General features: G+C 50.0%; 2 protein-coding genes across 5 annotated transcripts in view; one reads left to right on the forward strand and one right to left on the reverse strand.

Moving 5' to 3' along the window:
• Positions 1-138: 138 nt before the first annotated feature.
• CALML4 (calmodulin like 4) lies at positions 139-9,779 on the forward strand. 4 transcript variants are annotated; one of them, XM_040643064.1, is made up of 5 exons: positions 139-325; positions 429-459; positions 4,712-4,852; positions 6,543-6,731; positions 9,470-9,779. In XM_040643064.1, the coding sequence occupies exons 1-5, from the start codon at positions 206-208 to the stop codon at positions 9,565-9,567; spliced, it is 579 nt and encodes a 192-aa protein (XP_040498998.1). In that variant the 5' UTR covers positions 139-205; the 3' UTR covers positions 9,568-9,779. The 4 variants fall into 4 exon arrangements, with proteins under 4 accessions (XP_040498998.1, XP_040498999.1, XP_008706767.1 ...); XM_040643065.1 differs by lacking the exon at positions 4,712-4,852 and having other exon boundaries at positions 159-325; XM_008708545.2 differs by lacking the exons at positions 139-325; positions 429-459 and adding an exon at positions 4,155-4,225.
• Positions 9,780-12,088: 2,309 nt separating this feature from the next.
• Positions 12,089-16,501, reverse strand: part of PIAS1 (protein inhibitor of activated STAT 1) — a 117,376-nt gene continuing 112,963 nt past the window's right edge. The window contains exon 14 of the mRNA XM_040643060.1: positions 12,089-16,112. Coding sequence (XP_040498994.1) covers positions 15,819-16,112 — 294 coding nt within the window. The 3' untranslated portion in view covers positions 12,089-15,818. The remainder of the gene's footprint in view (positions 16,113-16,501) is intronic.

The raw sequence follows: 16,501 nt of genomic DNA on the forward strand, positions 1-16,501 counted from the left end.
CCCCCCCCCCCCGTCCACGGAGGGCCCCCCAGGAAGGAACCGCGGCTTGTGTCCATTAGCTAGACAGCACCAGCTTCCCTCCGCAGGACGCGTTCTGGGGGAGCCCTTCCACAGCCCCAGTGACTCACACGAACCCCGCCGCCCCGCGCTGACGGCGCTCGGAGCTGGAATCTGACCCGGGCGGGCGGCGCCGGGCCTGGTCTCCATGGTAGCGGGGCCTCCACCCCGCCCGGCGGACTTTCGACTTGAAGCCGGGAGGCAGGGAAGCGAGCAGGCAGCCGTGGGAGCCTCCAGCCCACAGCCGACAGCCCGAGGCCCCAGGATGGTGAGGAGGGGGCTGTGCCGTCGGGCCTGGGCGCCCCGGGGTGGGGTGCGGGGGGCGCTTTCTCGGAGTCCCCTCCCTGACTGTTCTCCTCTCTCTGCTCCAGGCCAAGTTTCTTTCCCAGGACCAAATTAATGGTAAGTTGGCTTTGCTCTTTAATTAGCAACTCGCAGCAGAATGTGGGTCTCATTAGGCAATTTGCTCTGCTCAGGTTTTTTTTGTCGGTGGGAAGGCAGGCGGCTGGTGGGAGAGCGGGGCCCACCCACAGGCAGGGGCCACCTGATGCTGGGGACACCAGTAGCCGTGGAGGGCGGGGGGAGGGGGGGCGGCTCAGAGGTGGGAGTGTTGGTGTTACATTTGTCAGTGGGACTTACCAGTGGGGTAGCCAGGAGAGAGTGCCCGAAAGGTGCTTCTCCAGGACCGGATAGCTGGATTTGGGAGGAGGGCTGGGAGATGGGGGGTGCCACCATTGACTGGCTGTGGCTGATGGTGGAACAAAAGAAGGGGCTGAGAGGGCAAAGAGCCCTGGTCTGGACTCTCGGGCTGGCAGTTCTACTCTCTGGGCCTCAGTCTCCCCATCTGTGAAATGGGGGTGGGCTGAGGTGGCCTCTGTAGTCCCCTGTGCCCTGATATCAAGCCTAGTTTTGGTGTTTGGAGCATTTACTCCCCGAGGCCCCTAGCCGGCCCGATGCCCAGCCGGCCTCAGTGTAGCACAGCATGGAGTTGTGTTTCCAGAAGGCCAGGAGGGGAGAGTTGGGTTACACAGAAATTGGGGGCCCTGCAGAGCCCAGCTGGGGTCCCGCAGGCGCTGGGGGTGTGCTTAGGGTTACTTGGGCAAGGATGCCAGAGTTCTGGGTCCCCGAAGTTTGGTCTAGAGTGGGTGGGGGGCGGGGTTGCAGGCTCCAGGTGGGCACCTGGTCTTAGATGGCTCAACACCCTCACCCCAAGAAGAGGGCCAGAGCAGTGACTGTTAAAACATAAGGCCCAGGGCAAGGGCCTCTCTTGCCCAAGTCTGAAGGGCAGACTGAGTGGTCTGTCAAGGCTGGAGTCCAGCTCTCGACCTCAGGAAAATCCCTCCACCAACCCACACCTAGTTCTGAGGCTCAGTGACCCTGCCTCCTGGGATCTGTGAAACTCCCAGAAGGGAAGAAGGGAAGCTTCCCTTTGTATCCCCGTATCTGACATCAAGAAAGCAGCCACTAATGTTTCATGAATGAGAGACTGCACAGAGGTAGCCCACTGGAGTGGGAAGGGCAGGGGTCTTGGAGGCAGCAGACCCGGGGTCCAGTCACCTTGGAGCCTCAGCTTTCTCCTCCGAGAATGACAGGACCTATCCAGGCTGCTGCGAGCCGGGGGCAGAGAGGACGTCAGTCATATACACAGGACCCTGGGCCTGGCTCAGGCCGGTGTCACCCAGACTCGCTCTAGCTGGCATGAGCTGGGTGGTACAATTTTAGGAATATTTTGAGCTGCTCATTAAAATCAGCCATTTATTAAATAATGTAGCATCAAACAATGTTTCAATCCCTGCATTTTATATGGCGGGCATTTTAAAATAACCCTATTGCAATCAGCTTGGCTGACGATTTGAAAGAGGTTTCAGTTTAATGAATGTCATTTGTGCAAGGGTGAGAAATAGTGTCACGGTAGCTCACTTATCAGATGTAATGACAATACATTCATTGGGAAAAGAGTTGCGCTCTGGCATGAGACCTCCCTTGGCAAACCATGGCTGAATGGAAACTATAGGTTGGCAATGGACACGAGAGTTGGCAAAACTCACTTGCGATAATCAGCGGGCTAGAATGGAACTTATAAAGAGTATTGCATCTTTTATTATTATTTATAAATGGTGTGCTATACTCCCTTTATGTCTGTAAAAGTTCTAATAAACTTGCCTACATGTATCGTCAGTGCGGGTTATTAAACATCCACCAGCACAGAGCTGGTGTGATCCTAGGCCTGGGGAGGATTCTCTCCTGCCCCAGGGCATTTGCATTTTCAAAGGGAAGACCTGAGGGGGATTTTTAACCAATTTATTCTTTCCTTCACCAAATACAAGTCCTTTCTTTGTGCCAGGCCACTTCTAGGCACGAAGATATGGCAGTGAACACAACAGACAAAATCTGTTCGCTCACTCACACTCGGGGGTAACATATATAGGCTGTTAAATGGCCTGCCCATCAGAAGAAACAGCCGGAGATGGGGAGCAGGGAGGTGTGGGGGTCATGGGGCCTGGACAGGGGCTGCAAGGAGAAGAGCCTGCTGTCCTGTTCCAGCATAGGAGTCCCCATTCAGATCTGGCCTTCCAGGTCTTTCAATGGTGTATTTGTCAAGGTGGGAAGATAGAACGTATTTTATCTAACAGTTTGTTAGGAGATGGGACTCCATTTGCCCCTGGCCCTGCTGATGTCAGGGGCATGGTTGCAGTTACTGATCCATGTAGGAGAGGAAGTTTGCCCGTCAGTAAACCTGGCCAATTCCAGGTCCTAAGGCTGTGAGGCCTGGCCTTCCAGCATGGGGGCCAGGCAGGGACAATTGTCATAGGTTGAGGTGTCAGGGGGCAAAATCTGACAGAAGACAAGGTGGGTGGCCATGGGAGGGCCCTTGGAAGGGCGCTGGGGGAGTTTTACATGCGGGGCGGCTCCCCCTCTGTGCCCCCCATAAGTGATGGCATCACCCCCACTGGCACGGGCCCCTCTTGGAGGGAATTAGGTTTTGCAGGAACCAAAAGTGGGATCTTAGGTCAGGCTCTGGTGCTGCTTCCCCTGGGCCACTTCAGTTCCTGCCCCCTGGTCATGTCTGTGTCCTGGCCCTCTCCAAGCCCAGGCTCTGGAAAGTTCTGAAAGGGCTAGGCTTTTCCCTGCAACCTCACCACAGGCACAAAGTGGCTAATTGTCCCTAAACCCCACCAGGGAAGCTGCCTTTTATTAGCACTGGCCCTGAACTCCTCAAGGAGAGGCCTTAATTGGGGAACATGAAGGGGCCTTAGGGCAGGAGCTGGGGGCCTTCCTTCAGCCTCCCCCACCCCCTTCTGCCCTCTGGTGGCCTCTGCCTGGGAATCCAGGATCCAGAGTGGCCTTGTGGGTGGAGCTCTGGTTCAGGGGCCAGACTGCCTCCCCGCACCAACCCCCCCCCCGCCCCCGCCCCGCAGGCCCTCAGCTGCCCCAGCCTTCAGTGGCCCCTCTGCACGCATCACGGGGCCATTGCAGGGTGAAACAAGGGCCCAGGTGAAGTGAGCCTGCCCGTGGTTTTGTCATGATCAGCTGCGGAGCGGCTGGCCCAGGCCCCAGCCATGTGGTGTGAGGAGAAGGGGAGCTGGGTGCTGAGAGGCCCCAGGGGGCTCAAGCAGTGACTCCACCCTATGGGCCTCAGGGATTGGACAGTCACCTGGGCCAACCCCAGCCAGTATAGGAATCTCGGTGCTGGGGCCCAGGCATCTTCCCCAGCTCCGCGCTGGGCTCCCTGTGCCCCCAGGGCAGGGAACTGGGCTCTGCAGGGCCAGGAGACTGCGTCTAGAGGAGCCTTAGCTCCAGCAGCCATGGCATCTCCTTCCGGGAGGAAGGGGTGGGGAGAGCAGCCAGCCAGATTCAGTCAGAGCCTGGGAGAACCCCTGAAGTCTTGAAGAACGGGACCAGGGCTGTGTCAGAGACAGCTTGAGGGCTCAGCAGCCTGGAGGTGGCGGGCTGGAGAGTGGACGCAGCAGTGCCCACAGAAGTGATAATAACTGTCACCACTTAGGAGAGCCATTCTCTGCCAGCCCTTCCCAGAGGAGACCTGCGCCTCTCCATAACCCAGAGGCATTATTTTCCTGGTTTCCCACAGAAGCTGTCTTTGCAAAGGTGCCCTGGCGTCTGCAGGCCCTGCTATAGACTCCTGGTCTCCATGGGCTGGCCCTGGAGGGTAGGATGGCTTTCCTTTGGTTTTAGTCAGTTAGGGAAGGGAAGAAAAGAGGAAAGGAAAAAAAAAAGAAAGAGTGAGAGAGAGAGAGAGAGACAGAAGGGAGGGAGGAGGGAGAGGCAGGCAGGAAGGGAGAGAGAGGGAGCAGGCAGAAGGGAAGTCAGGAGGGGGAGGGGATAGGATTGCCAGATAAAATACAGGCCACCCAGTTAAATTTGGATTTCAGATAAACAACAAAAACTTTTTAGTATAAGTATATCCCATGCAAAAAGCGGGACATACTTATACTAAAAATGTATTCATTATTTATCTGAAATTCAGTTGCTGTATCTAGAAACTCTAAGCGGGGAGAAGGAGAGTCAGCAAAAGGAAGGGGAAAGGAAGGGAAGGAAAGGAAGGGAAGGGAAAGGAAAGGAAAGGGAGGGCGAAGAAGGCATGGGGTGGAGAGCAATTACGTGCAGCTGACTCTTCCTTCTGGGCTGTGCACAGAGTACAAGGAATGCTTCTCCCTGTATGACAAGGAGCAGCGGGGGAAGATAAAAGCCACTGACCTCATGGTGGTGATGAGGTGCCTGGGGGCCAGCCCAACACCAGGGGAGGTGCAGCGGCACCTGCAGATTCACGGGATCGGTGAGTGGGCTGGGCCAGACCTGGCTGCTGGGGGGGAATACGCCATCCGGGCTGGGGGGTGGGCCCCCGAGCCCTGCAGCTGTGCTTCTGGGGCGGGCCCAGCAGGTGGGTACAGATGGTGGGGGTCTGAAGAGCTCGGATGGACGTTTGAGGGGTAGGTGGGAGTCGGAACTCACCAGTAAAAGCTGTAGAGACATCTGGCCAGGTGTGCTGTGTAACACTCAGGCTTCCTCGGATGCCCACAGTCACCAGCATCATGCCACCTGTCACAGCGGACCACAGGATCGAGGCATTCCATCAAGTTGTCACAGACCTGCAGTAAAGACAGTGTTAACAGTGATCCCATGTGTTAGGATAGGACAGTTTCCCTTCACCGAGTACTTGCCACAGCTTAGCTCAGACAACTCTGTGAAGTAGACTCCATCCTACTCTGTCCTGCAGGTGAGGATCAAGGCTCAGAGCCATGAGGTCATTTGCCCAAGTTCTTAAGCCAGTGGTGGAATCAGGGTTGGGACCCAATTCTTCCTTCAAAGACTGACCCCCTAAAAACTATGCCACACTGTGAGATAAAAGGTAGAAGAAAACCCACCCAAGATGCTACCATAATTATTCTCTCTGGTGATGGGATCAGGGATGATTTTCATTCCCTTTATTGTTTCTTGTATGTTTGACAATGGGAACATCTAGGACTTTTATAACCAGAAACCGAGTTCTATTTTTCAAAAAAAAAAAAAAAAATGAGAAAAACCAGACAGAGGGGTGTCAGAGGCCAGGGTGGATGTTTGCATTGGTAGCTGGACGCACAGGAAGGAAAGCCTGGCCCAGAGGAAGGACGTGGGCTGGAAAGAGCACTTGACCTGGAGCCCAGAGGGGACTTCTTGGTGTCTGGACCTCGTTTCCTCCCCTTTCAGATGGGTTCACACCACCTGCTCGGGTTACTCTGAAGTCCCATCAGGCCGCACCTGCAGCAGCGCTGGGAGCCCGTCCCGGGGGGGTGGGCCTCTAAGGAGCTGGAGCTGGGTGATGGGGTGCTCAGTGACTGAGATCCCCTGTTTCCAGCTCTGAAGGGGTGGTGGTTTCCTTTGGCTTCTGTCTCCTCCAAACAGGAAGTTGTGGTCAGGGGAAGTTCCGATTTCCTGCAGTTGTAGCTGGCCAGGGCCTGGGCTGAGGGCCCCAGGCATGCATGGAGGAGGGGCGTGGGCTGGGGAGACTAGGGCGGAGACTGCAGTGACGGGGAGGGCAGAGGAGCAGGTGGGACTGGGCTTGAGGCTTCAGGCGGGGTCACCTGTCTGTCCTTGTGGGTGTGCTGCCGGGGCTGCCAAGGAAGGATGGATGCGTGGAGTATTTCCCTCCAGTTCAGGGCAGGGGGAAGTGTGGCCCCTCCTGGTCCTGCCACCGCCCTGGGAGGTGACTCCATACTCTGGGGCCTCTGTCTCCTTAGTGGGCAAAATGGGGCAATGGTTATCCTGGTCACTGAGGGTTATTGAGGGGATTAACGACACAGATCCGTGGTGGGGGCTCAGTAGGAGGGGCTGTATCCTCCCCATGGTAACGCTGTCACCACCGTGGCACTTCCTGAATTAGGGGGCCCTGGAGCTTGGCCCTAAAGACTCGGGCAGGAGGCCATTTGGCTTCTTCCAGAAGAGCCTTTTCCTCCCTGCTCACTCTGTTGTGTTTGGGGGTTTCCCAGACAGAGATGGAGAGCTGGATTTCTCCACTTTCCTGACCATTATGCACGCGCAAATAAAACAAGAAGATCCAAAGAAAGAAATTCTTTTGGCCATGTTGATGGCAGACAAGGAGAAGAAAGGCTACATCATGGCGTCTGAGCTGCGGTCCAAACTCATGAAACTGGGGGAGAAGCTCACCCACAAGGAAGGTAAAGGCCTGAGGCCCTTTTCCCAACAGTGGGGGAGGAGTAGGGAGCTGGGGGCGGGGAGGAAGGACAGCAAAGGCCAATCCCTGCCGGCGGGGGCCGTGCAGACACCATATGTGGTGCTTGCCCCCCCACGGCTGCGACTAGATGTCATGCTCAGCAAACTCAAGCCCGAGGGAGGAAGAGAGTGACGGGAGAAGTCGGCCAGGGTGAGGGAAGGCCTGGGGAGAGCCACCGAGGATCTACTTGGGCCTTCACCTAGTGCTCACAAGACCCCTGGGGGCACCAGTGCCCCCCTTAGACTGACAAACAGGTGACAAGCTGGGGCGTGAATGCAAGTCTGTTAGACACACATACGCTCCCTCAGACACCTTCCCCTCGCCAGAGCTGTCTTCTCAAGTTGTTGCTAATGCCAAGAGTTTCCAAACTGAGGTGCTCCTTTGCCCCCCTCCTCACGACTCAGCCAGTTTGAAGAGCTCTTCCAGAAGGAGCAGCTGCGGTGGTCTGTGCCTCGCACCTTCCAGCAGGCCAGCGTGTCTTCCTGCCTCGGAGCAGGACGAAGGACCAGGGTCTTCTGGGCACACCCTTTGGACATTGTAGGGGGTGACCCCCGTGCTGGGCTGTCGGCCCGCATTCTTCCAGCCTGGCCCGTCGGCCCTGTCACAGGAGCCGTCCCGGGGCCGCCAGAGGCCGCCATTTCCAGTTAGGCTGCTGGGCCTGCCTGTGGCGGGGACAGGAGCGCTGGGCTAGGACCCACACCAGTGGAGGGAAAGGCTTGGGGAACGGTGGACCCTTAGCCTTTGGTTAAATCACAACAAACCGGTGGCTTGAGTTAGATCTGACGCCTGGCTCCCCCTCATTCTGGGGGCCCTCAGAGGCGTTTCTTAACCTCTCTCACCCTGCCTGGGTTTCCTGGTTGGGAAACAAGGTTACAATAGACAATCCCTCAGGTCCCTCCAAGAGCTAACATTCTGTAAAGCAGTCTACTTAGATTTTATCTGCAGTCACTAAGGCACAGCGCAGAGCATTTAAAAATAGGGCTACAGACGGCACACTGAGCTCTCCCTGCTTTTTCAGGCTGGCAGTGACCGTGATCTCGTCTTTCACCAGGGCTGTGTTAGTGGGGACGGGAGAAGCACGGGCTCTCCCTTGCTCTCAGGCTCTGAGGACAGGGCTTGGCCTTTTATGTTCCCGGCGGAGTGTTGGCAGGGGGGCCAGCTGGGGCCTTCATTCTTATGGTTAATGATCTCCGTCTAAAGCAGTACCATGGCCCCCAGACTTGCACACATCTCTTGTTTGTTTAACCAGGGAAGAAACATTTCAAACAGACTGGTAATGTGTTCCAGACAAGCAGGAAGACCCATTTCCCCTCCTCTTGCTGTGGGAGACAGGAAAGACGATACTCGAAGTAGGACTCTTTTACCCTGGGTGACTGAAAGAGCATCTTCGATTTGATTAAGAAGCATCCACCGAACAGCTGGAGAAGGCTACTGGGGAGGCCCCCCGTTCTAAGGCCTGCCGCAGGCTGATTTCAGCCCCCGGGGTCTCTGTGGGTTCGGAGTGAGCCGCCGCTCTACGCGGAAGACATGGGCAGCGCTCGGCCGTGAAGCGCGGCCCCTCTCGTGGACGGGAGGGCCCTGCAGCGCTGGAACTGGGGTTGGACCTGTCCGCTGGAAAGGGCTGAACCCAGTGGCTGATGGGTAGACGCTTCTCCATGAAATAAGATAAATTACAGTCTCCTCGACATTCTAAAAATACTCAGGACTACCATCGGCTGAGGCACAGAGCATAGTAATTACATTTTAGAGGAGGATGGATGGTTTAGCAGAAAATCGCAGGATATTTTCCAACTGCCCAGAATTATGTGTGGGGGACGTCTAACGCCAGCGAAGTTGACAGAAGGCAGTGAAACAGTTTTTGCAAGGGGATGAGGATGGGCCCAAAGAGCCAAAGGTAGGTTGGCCCCAAGAGGCCACTGTGGAGAAATGGAAGCTGAAATGGCCTTTCTTGCCAACATCTGGGACAAGCTAGTATTTTGTCCCAAGAATCTAGAACCAGAAGAAACAAGTAAATGATTTTTTTTTTGGAGCAACGTCAGAGAACAGTAACAGTTTTGTACACTTTGAGCTTTAGACACAGCTGAATTTATTTTCTCTCCTACTACCCTCACCCCAAACACACACATTTTAAAAAAGAGGTGATGGCGGCAGACACCACTTGTCACCAAGTCCCCTCTTGGGGTGGGGCATGCCAGTTAGGAAGGGAAGGCAGGCAGGCCTGGGGCAGGCCAAAGCCACGGGCAGGGTGGCCCGGGGGGGCTGCTGGGGGGGGGGTCCGTCCTGCCGGGAGGCTGAGAGGGTGGGCTACAGAAGGTAACATCCATATCAAGGGTTTCTGGAAATACAGGCACAGGGGTCAGGCATGTTCTTTCAAAAAGAAAAAAGAAAGACGAAGAAGAAAGCAAGTGGAAGGTGGCTTCGGTGACTTAACTGTCTCCAGCACACTTCCCTACCTCTACCCCAGCCCCTGTGCAAAGCCTGACTCACTCAAAACTGGATCAGTGGTCTTCAGGGATAGGGGGTGGGTTGTCCTGTTCTGTTCACTGGTTTATTTCCTGGTCTACAGGAACGGTCCCTTGGACACAAGGGAAGACCTTTGGGGAGCCCCACCCCCCATAGCTAACTCGATGGCCGTAATGTACCACTGTAGCCAGACTGAACAATTATTGTGATTTATTGCAGTGGATGATATTTTCAGGGAAGCAAATATCGACCCAAACGGCAAAGTGAAGTACGACGAATTTATCCACAAGATCACCATTCCTGTGGGGGACTACTGAACAGAGAGAACGCAACACAGCCTCCCCTGGGCCTGAAAACTCAGGCTGAGAAGTTTTTAACAACGGAAGTGTTCTTTCACCCTGGGGGGGATGGTACACTCTGCAGCAAGAGGACGTGGCCTGACGGCAGCAGGGGGTAACTTAGCAGGGACACGGGATGGTTTCAGCCTGGCATTAGCCTGTCTTTAATAAAAGATTTCTATCGATTTTAACAACTGCCATTAGTCCAGCCTTTATAGCACTGAAAGAGCCTGTGGTTTGGAGTTGGGCCTGGGTTCCAGTTCTGACTCTGCCATTTTCCAGCTATGTGACTCTGGGTAAGTCATTTCCCCCCTCAAAGCCTCGGTTGGGTTCCTCCTTCTTACCTCATGGAGCCTACTGAGGGTGGTCTGAGGGAATGACTTGAAAATGCTGTTGCAAAGCGTAGAGCACCGTGCAATCCTGAGTTACCACGGGGGGTGCGTCTCCTAAAAAGCGCAGTCTACCAAAAGACACTATTTATTCTGTATCTGGGTGCTGGAACCATCTTCCACATTTCCAAGGTAAGGCCAGTGCTAAGCGGAGAACTAGCATCAAGCAAAGAGCTAAAACAAACAAAAAACTATGGTTAACATTTCTGGCAGCACCTTGGGGCCACTTACACATTCTTATTCCCAGCGTGACACACAGTGACATAGTTCAGGATACTCATTCATAAACACGGAGTAGAGAGTGGACACAGTCGCGTTAAAACAAGCGGCATCAGCCAGACGGCGGAAGAGCGATCGCACTTTGCGGCCCCGGCACAGAACACCAGATGGGCCATGGTGCATTCATCAGAGCCTTGCAGGGCTGGAGGTGCTCCCGTCGGAGTTTCGAGCTCTACTGTTACCAGAGAGGGTCACGGCGCTACGATGGTCTGCTCAAAGTGGGCCACATTGGTCATGGCTTCAAGCCGTTTCCCCCCAAGACTAACGGAAAGTAATAAAGGGATGGAACAGGCCACGGCCAGGATACAGCAAGAGCCCTGCCGGGACCTCTTCCAGCTGGAGCGGGGTTTTAAGTGAGTTATGCAGCCAGAAGGTGCCAGGCTGGTGCTGCCTGTGTGCTGAACACATTTGTGGATCCGTTGGTAGTGTCAGCACAGCCCTAAAAAGGGCTGGAGTCACACACCAGCACGTTGAGCAGGGGGAGGCCAGAGCTCTAAGTACAGAGATTTTCATCCTTCTGTCTCAAAATTGGGCTCTTTGGGCTGTGGCTTTAATGGCGCCTTAGTGGCTCAAGCAAAAGAAAACCGAATGAAGAGGGAGGTGTGTCTTTGGGAGGTTACACAAACAAATCTAAGGACTAAGCACTAGGGAAACTGCGGGGGACAGATCAGTGCAGATCAGATAATCTGCAATTATCTCACGATGCTGTGGCTTTCAGACCTAACCAAGGTCCTTAGAAAGGAGAGACTTTCATTTTCCCAGCAGCGTAACTGCCAGTGGGGGCGAGCAGGAATTCCTAGGAGCTGTAGAAGGGTCTTGTTGGGGGCAGGCAGTAAATGGCCCAGACACCAAGCAGGTGAGGTTGTGACCGTCTAGCTGGGGAGCCCACGTTCACACGGTGCAGGGGCACATCCAGGTTTTGTGCGGTCTGAGACTTACACTATTGGATGGCTTTCTTTCAAGAATACATGAATAGAAATACAGAATTGCTAGGGCTACTCCTAGGACCCTTCTAGAGGCCAAAGTGGGGGCTGGGCACACACTGGTGCTTTAACTTCATTACCTGAAGGCTTCTCTGGCACCCCACAGAGAACCGCTCTATTTCACTTTCAGGAAAGGCTGGAGGGGCTTGGCCCCACGTCTCATCATGGACATCAGGAAGCAAGTCCTGCACAGCTGATCTGGAATACCCCGGATGAGGCAGGAGATACCTGGGAGTTAGATGAGACAGGAACAGGAAGTTCTGGGCCAGAATAATAAACAAGGGTACTTTCCCTCAGAGCTTTGTAAATGTCTCTGTCACTGAATGGTCCAGGATGGTTTTAAAGCAAGTTTTACTCAGGCACCTAGGCCGTATGGAGTGGTCATTAGAACCCGGGACTCATCTCCGCTCCTAATTAAGGGTGTTCGGTGGCTAGGATTCTAAGATCCTGAGACACGTCCTGATGTAAACCTCTACCCCAGGAAAGCCTTTTTATACTACCCCAAGTCCAGGTTTCTTGTTCATTCCTGAAATTCCAGCTGGTTTACTTAGCACCTAGAGCTGTTTACAAAAAAGGTCACACTGCTCTTAGCACTCAAACTGCCGATTACTAACAGATTTAAAACTAAACAGATGCTATGGTTCAGTACAAAGCTTGCCATATTTCAGTAAGAAAGGGGAACGATGGCCGTATATGCATTACTTACCTCAACGCATGCTGCAAGGGAATTAGTTAATTGCCATGCTTTGAAATCTTGGGATGAAAGGTGCTTTGGAAGCACAAAGCATTATCATTTTTCTCATAGGGACTGTCCCTTGAATACCCACAGTATATTTTACAGAAGACAAATTAACTGAAGGCTTTTCTTTTATTACATCTAAAGAGCTCTACATAAACAGGTAACATTCAATAGGTAAACAATTTTTTTCCAATGCATGTAATAAATATTTTCACTTGGTACTTTTATACAAACTGACATTGGTCTACTATACATTTTTAAAAGCCATTTTACTGGTTTGGCATGCGGTATGGAAATCCTAAGAGAGAAAGTTTTAAGGCAATGAATCACAGATTTAAGTTCATGGAATTTATGGTAATTTTTATATCTGTTTATATACATTTCCCCTTTGTTAATTAAACAATTAACAGCAGCACACTCTGGGACCACCAGCTATTCTCCCTCCCTCTTTCTGAAATCTAAGCTTTGTGTTTTTTTTTTAATTAAAAAACAATTCAACATGTATTGATAACACAAAATTCTTACTAAAATAATTTTAAATGTGCTTTAAAGTCCTGAAGATCTTGAAGTGTCTTATGTATTTAAACTTGGAATTGTTTAAAAATGTTCTTTCCACAATTAGTTCATTTAAAATTGGGATATATTTTCATTCAGTTTCAGACATTTGACTCTAAGGAAAATCTGCCAAGAAATCACATTTATCAGAAGCTTAAGTGCAATCTTTCTTAAGTCAGTAATGATACAGAAGTGTGATAATATCTAAATTAACAGAAGACAAATTTTAATGCTCAAAATAAATTAGTCAACCAAGTGTGGTATGGTTAAGGTTCAGATTGTTTTAAAAAGATGTGTCCAATAATGCCCACAAAATAATTAAAAGCCACTTCAACCCTGCTAAGTCAAACAGCTATTTTATCAAAGATGTGTGCGTGTATACACACACACACACACAGAGTACTGTACAGAAACACAATCATATGCACACCTATTATGAAAGACCAAGGCAAGGGGATGGTGGCAGCTTGCCGAAAGACTCTGAGAATCGCTATTTGTCCGCAGACAGCACGTCAATGTTGCCGTGGGTGGGGGAGTGAGGGTAGGCTAAGGAAAACACATGAAATGACTATGCACGTCTTTTTTTAACTTAGAAGAGAACGGTGCAGTGCGTGATTCCACCAGTAACTAGTACAGATCGTGACAGTCTGACTGACTAGTATCGACCATGAGACCAACAAAGTGACAGCTACCATTCATGCAACACTTTGGAAAGTCAACAACTTTCCAGAGAAACAAGCTCCTTAGAGTGGAATGAACTAACATCAAAAGACAATCAAATGGTTCGTTTCTCCTGTGGAGACATAACCAAAGCCACTAGACAGACATTTCTTTCTCCCTATTACCTGTTCTTCCCTTAGGTTGGTATAATGCAGGACACTGAGGGAAACTCACCATCCCCAAAACTGGGCTGAAGGAAGGAGGGATGGGTTTTCAACTGGATCATTCAGAGTCTGGAATTCAGCATCATACACAAAGTTATTGATCAGAATTTTGAGACCACTAACGAGGACAGAAAAACAAACAAAAAAAGAGAATACGCAAAACTATTCATTTTAGGTAGCTGAATTAATAGAAATGTTTCCTATTACAGTGTGAAATAAGCAACACCCCACAACTTGAGTGATTTCTATCCCAATCTGAATTTAGACACAAATTATGGTACCATTAAATATTAGCCTAAGTTAATATAGCTATGACAGTTCTTAAAGAGTTTACTCACCGTAACAGCAGATTCATTAAAAAACTAATTCCTGTTTTCACTGACAATGAATCTTTTGTTTTTATTGCAAATTGTTTAGTGACTATAACTCAGCCATGTATGTGTGGAATACACATGCGTAGGGGAAGACTATTTTACTCACATGTCACTCACACTTGTCTATAAATACATATATACACACACACATATACATATCAACACCAACTTGTTTTTCAAAATTCAAGTCAACAATTTAGTGGCAGAGAGATGCTGTAAAAACAGGTATTACTTTTAGATGCCACACAGTCATGTGAACCGTTAACTTTATCATACAACTGAAGATACAGCCATCTTGAATTCTACCTGGAAAAACTAGGTCACTTTGTTATCACTGCAAGGTTGAAACGACACTTTTATACACAAAGGTGGTCCTTCATCAACTCTGAGAACAACTCTGAGAACGTGAACAATTGTGATAGAAAAATCCAGTCTGGGAAACTGGTAACTGTTATGCCCCTTCCTTCATCTTTTCTGTTAAACCAGCTAAGTCTCTCCATCAGCTAGAAGGTACTTCCCACACCCTCAGGTGCTCCCTGAAGAACGTGACACCTTCTCTAATGAGGATTTTGGAACACAAGTAGAACCACCTTCCTTCCCTCCAACCCACACTCATCTCCTGAAAAACAGTTCTCACTATATTTACATGTTCCATTATTAACAAATAGATCAGACTGATCCATGAATTCTTTAAAAAAAAAAAAGAAAGAAAGAAAATCGACTTTCCTATGTCATGCTTCTCTTTAAGAGGTGAAGAAAAAATAAAATCAACAAGATAGCTAGGCTAAGAAAAGAAGTACACTGAGATCCAGAGAGTAAAAATGACCAAGGATCAAGCCTATTTTGCATTTCAACTGTTTATCAGATAATGGATTTCTAGATCGACATGTGTGGTGCACTGTATTTTCCAAAGAGAATTTACTTTTAGGGTAATTGTCTGTCTTTCTTTTTCGAGGTGCTGTAACCTTACCTCTGTCAGCTGCACGAGACATCCAACACGGCTTTCTAAGCTATTTTTACTTCCTACTTTGGCATGAAGATCTTACATGAAAACTTGTTACCCTGTGGCCAAAAAGGCAGGTGTTCACAGACTTGGTTTAAATACATAATACTGGCAATCCAAATTTAGAAGAAAGAACTAGACTAAAGTGTATTATTCACAGGTCTGCCAAGCCTACTCCTTATCCAGACAGCTTTACTCCAAATCTCTAAAACATATTCTCAGGGGGTATCTAGCAAATAAGAGAGAATATGTGATGGAGAACATGCAATTGGGATATCAATCAAGATGCTCATATGTGAGTTCGAGACCTTCAAAGCACTTTGAAAGAAGCAGGCAACTGATTTATCAACTGAATGCAAACTTGGGAGGAGAAGGAACAGTAACAACAGAAAAATATACACAGACGCACACACTGAACACACACCCCCACGAGCTAGGTCCTGAAGATACACAGGGAATGCAGTGGGACAGATGAGATTTATAACTTAAGGCTGGATAAAATATGCACACACACAAACAGAATCCAAGTCTGTCCTTCTTAGAAAATGGAAATGAAAACTAGCCCCCCAGCCCCCTCCCCACAACAAAGAAAAGCCCACAATTTAAAACTTCATACATGCAATTCCTTTTGTTATTGCAAATAAAATAATGCCATTGAAGTAAAATAAAACCAAAACCATAGGACAAATGATGAAAAAAATCTTCAGAATCCAGAAAAAAAATGAACTGAAGGTGGTTTGTGGGTACTGGTTTTTTTTTTTTTCTTTTTTTCTTTTCTTTCCTTTTTTTTGTTTTTTACAAGTGTTTTATCAGACAGGCAGTCTTAGATTTATATACAAAAGTAAAACTGAAAATATAGTTTTGTTCTCTGTACATTTCTTTTAATTTTTTCCCTAAAAAAAGGAAAAAAACACGCTTGTGTACTTTTCTAAACAGAATAAGGTAAAACATAGCACAAAGTTCTCTTCTTTCTGCCAAGTTCATTTAATCTGGGGCGGGGGTGGGAGCAGCAGGGGCGAGGGAATCAGTCCAACGAAATAATGTCTGGTATGATGCCGAAGATGGACGCCGCGTCCGTGCCGCTCCTGTTGGCGACGGTGTGGCCGTGGCTCTCCCGCAGGCTGTTGGAGGACACGAGGCTGCTGTTACTGCCACTACTACTTCCATTGGTGGTTGGCAGAGAAGTACTGCCTCCTGCACTTAACTGATCGAGAAACATCTGCGAGGAGGCGTACGGGAAAAACCGAGACGAGTGTAAGAGGTCCTGGTCATCTGACACTGCGGCGGCAGCGGCGGCCAGGAGGGAGGTGTTATAATGCTGGGGGGGGGGGCAGAAGACACAGACCCATCAGCTCTAATTCAGACACCTTCTTCTCAGCAGCACAGAGTCCTAAATTTAATATGCGCTGCATATCTGCTATGTCTGAGATACCTAATAAAACATCTCGCAAAATCAGATGGCCTTATGTAATGATCACATCCTTGATCTGTCAAGATCTGTCAAGATTTTGGGGGGAAAATACCAAAATAAAATTGGTACTTTTTTTGTTTTAATTTGTAATGCAAACAATTCTCAAAATTCTATTTCCAAAGAGGCATATGCTCAGAAGCAGCAGGAAAGAACACAGTCCGCCCTCTTTCTCCCATGGAGATACGTGGTCAAGAATTTATCCATTGATTTACTGCCCTGTTTCTTTATAAAAAAGT

The sequence above is a fragment of the Ursus maritimus genome, unplaced genomic scaffold (genome assembly GCF_017311325.1).
Source record: "Ursus maritimus isolate PB19 unplaced genomic scaffold, ASM1731132v1 scaffold_27, whole genome shotgun sequence".
Classification (NCBI taxonomy): Eukaryota; Metazoa; Chordata; class Mammalia; order Carnivora; family Ursidae; genus Ursus; species Ursus maritimus.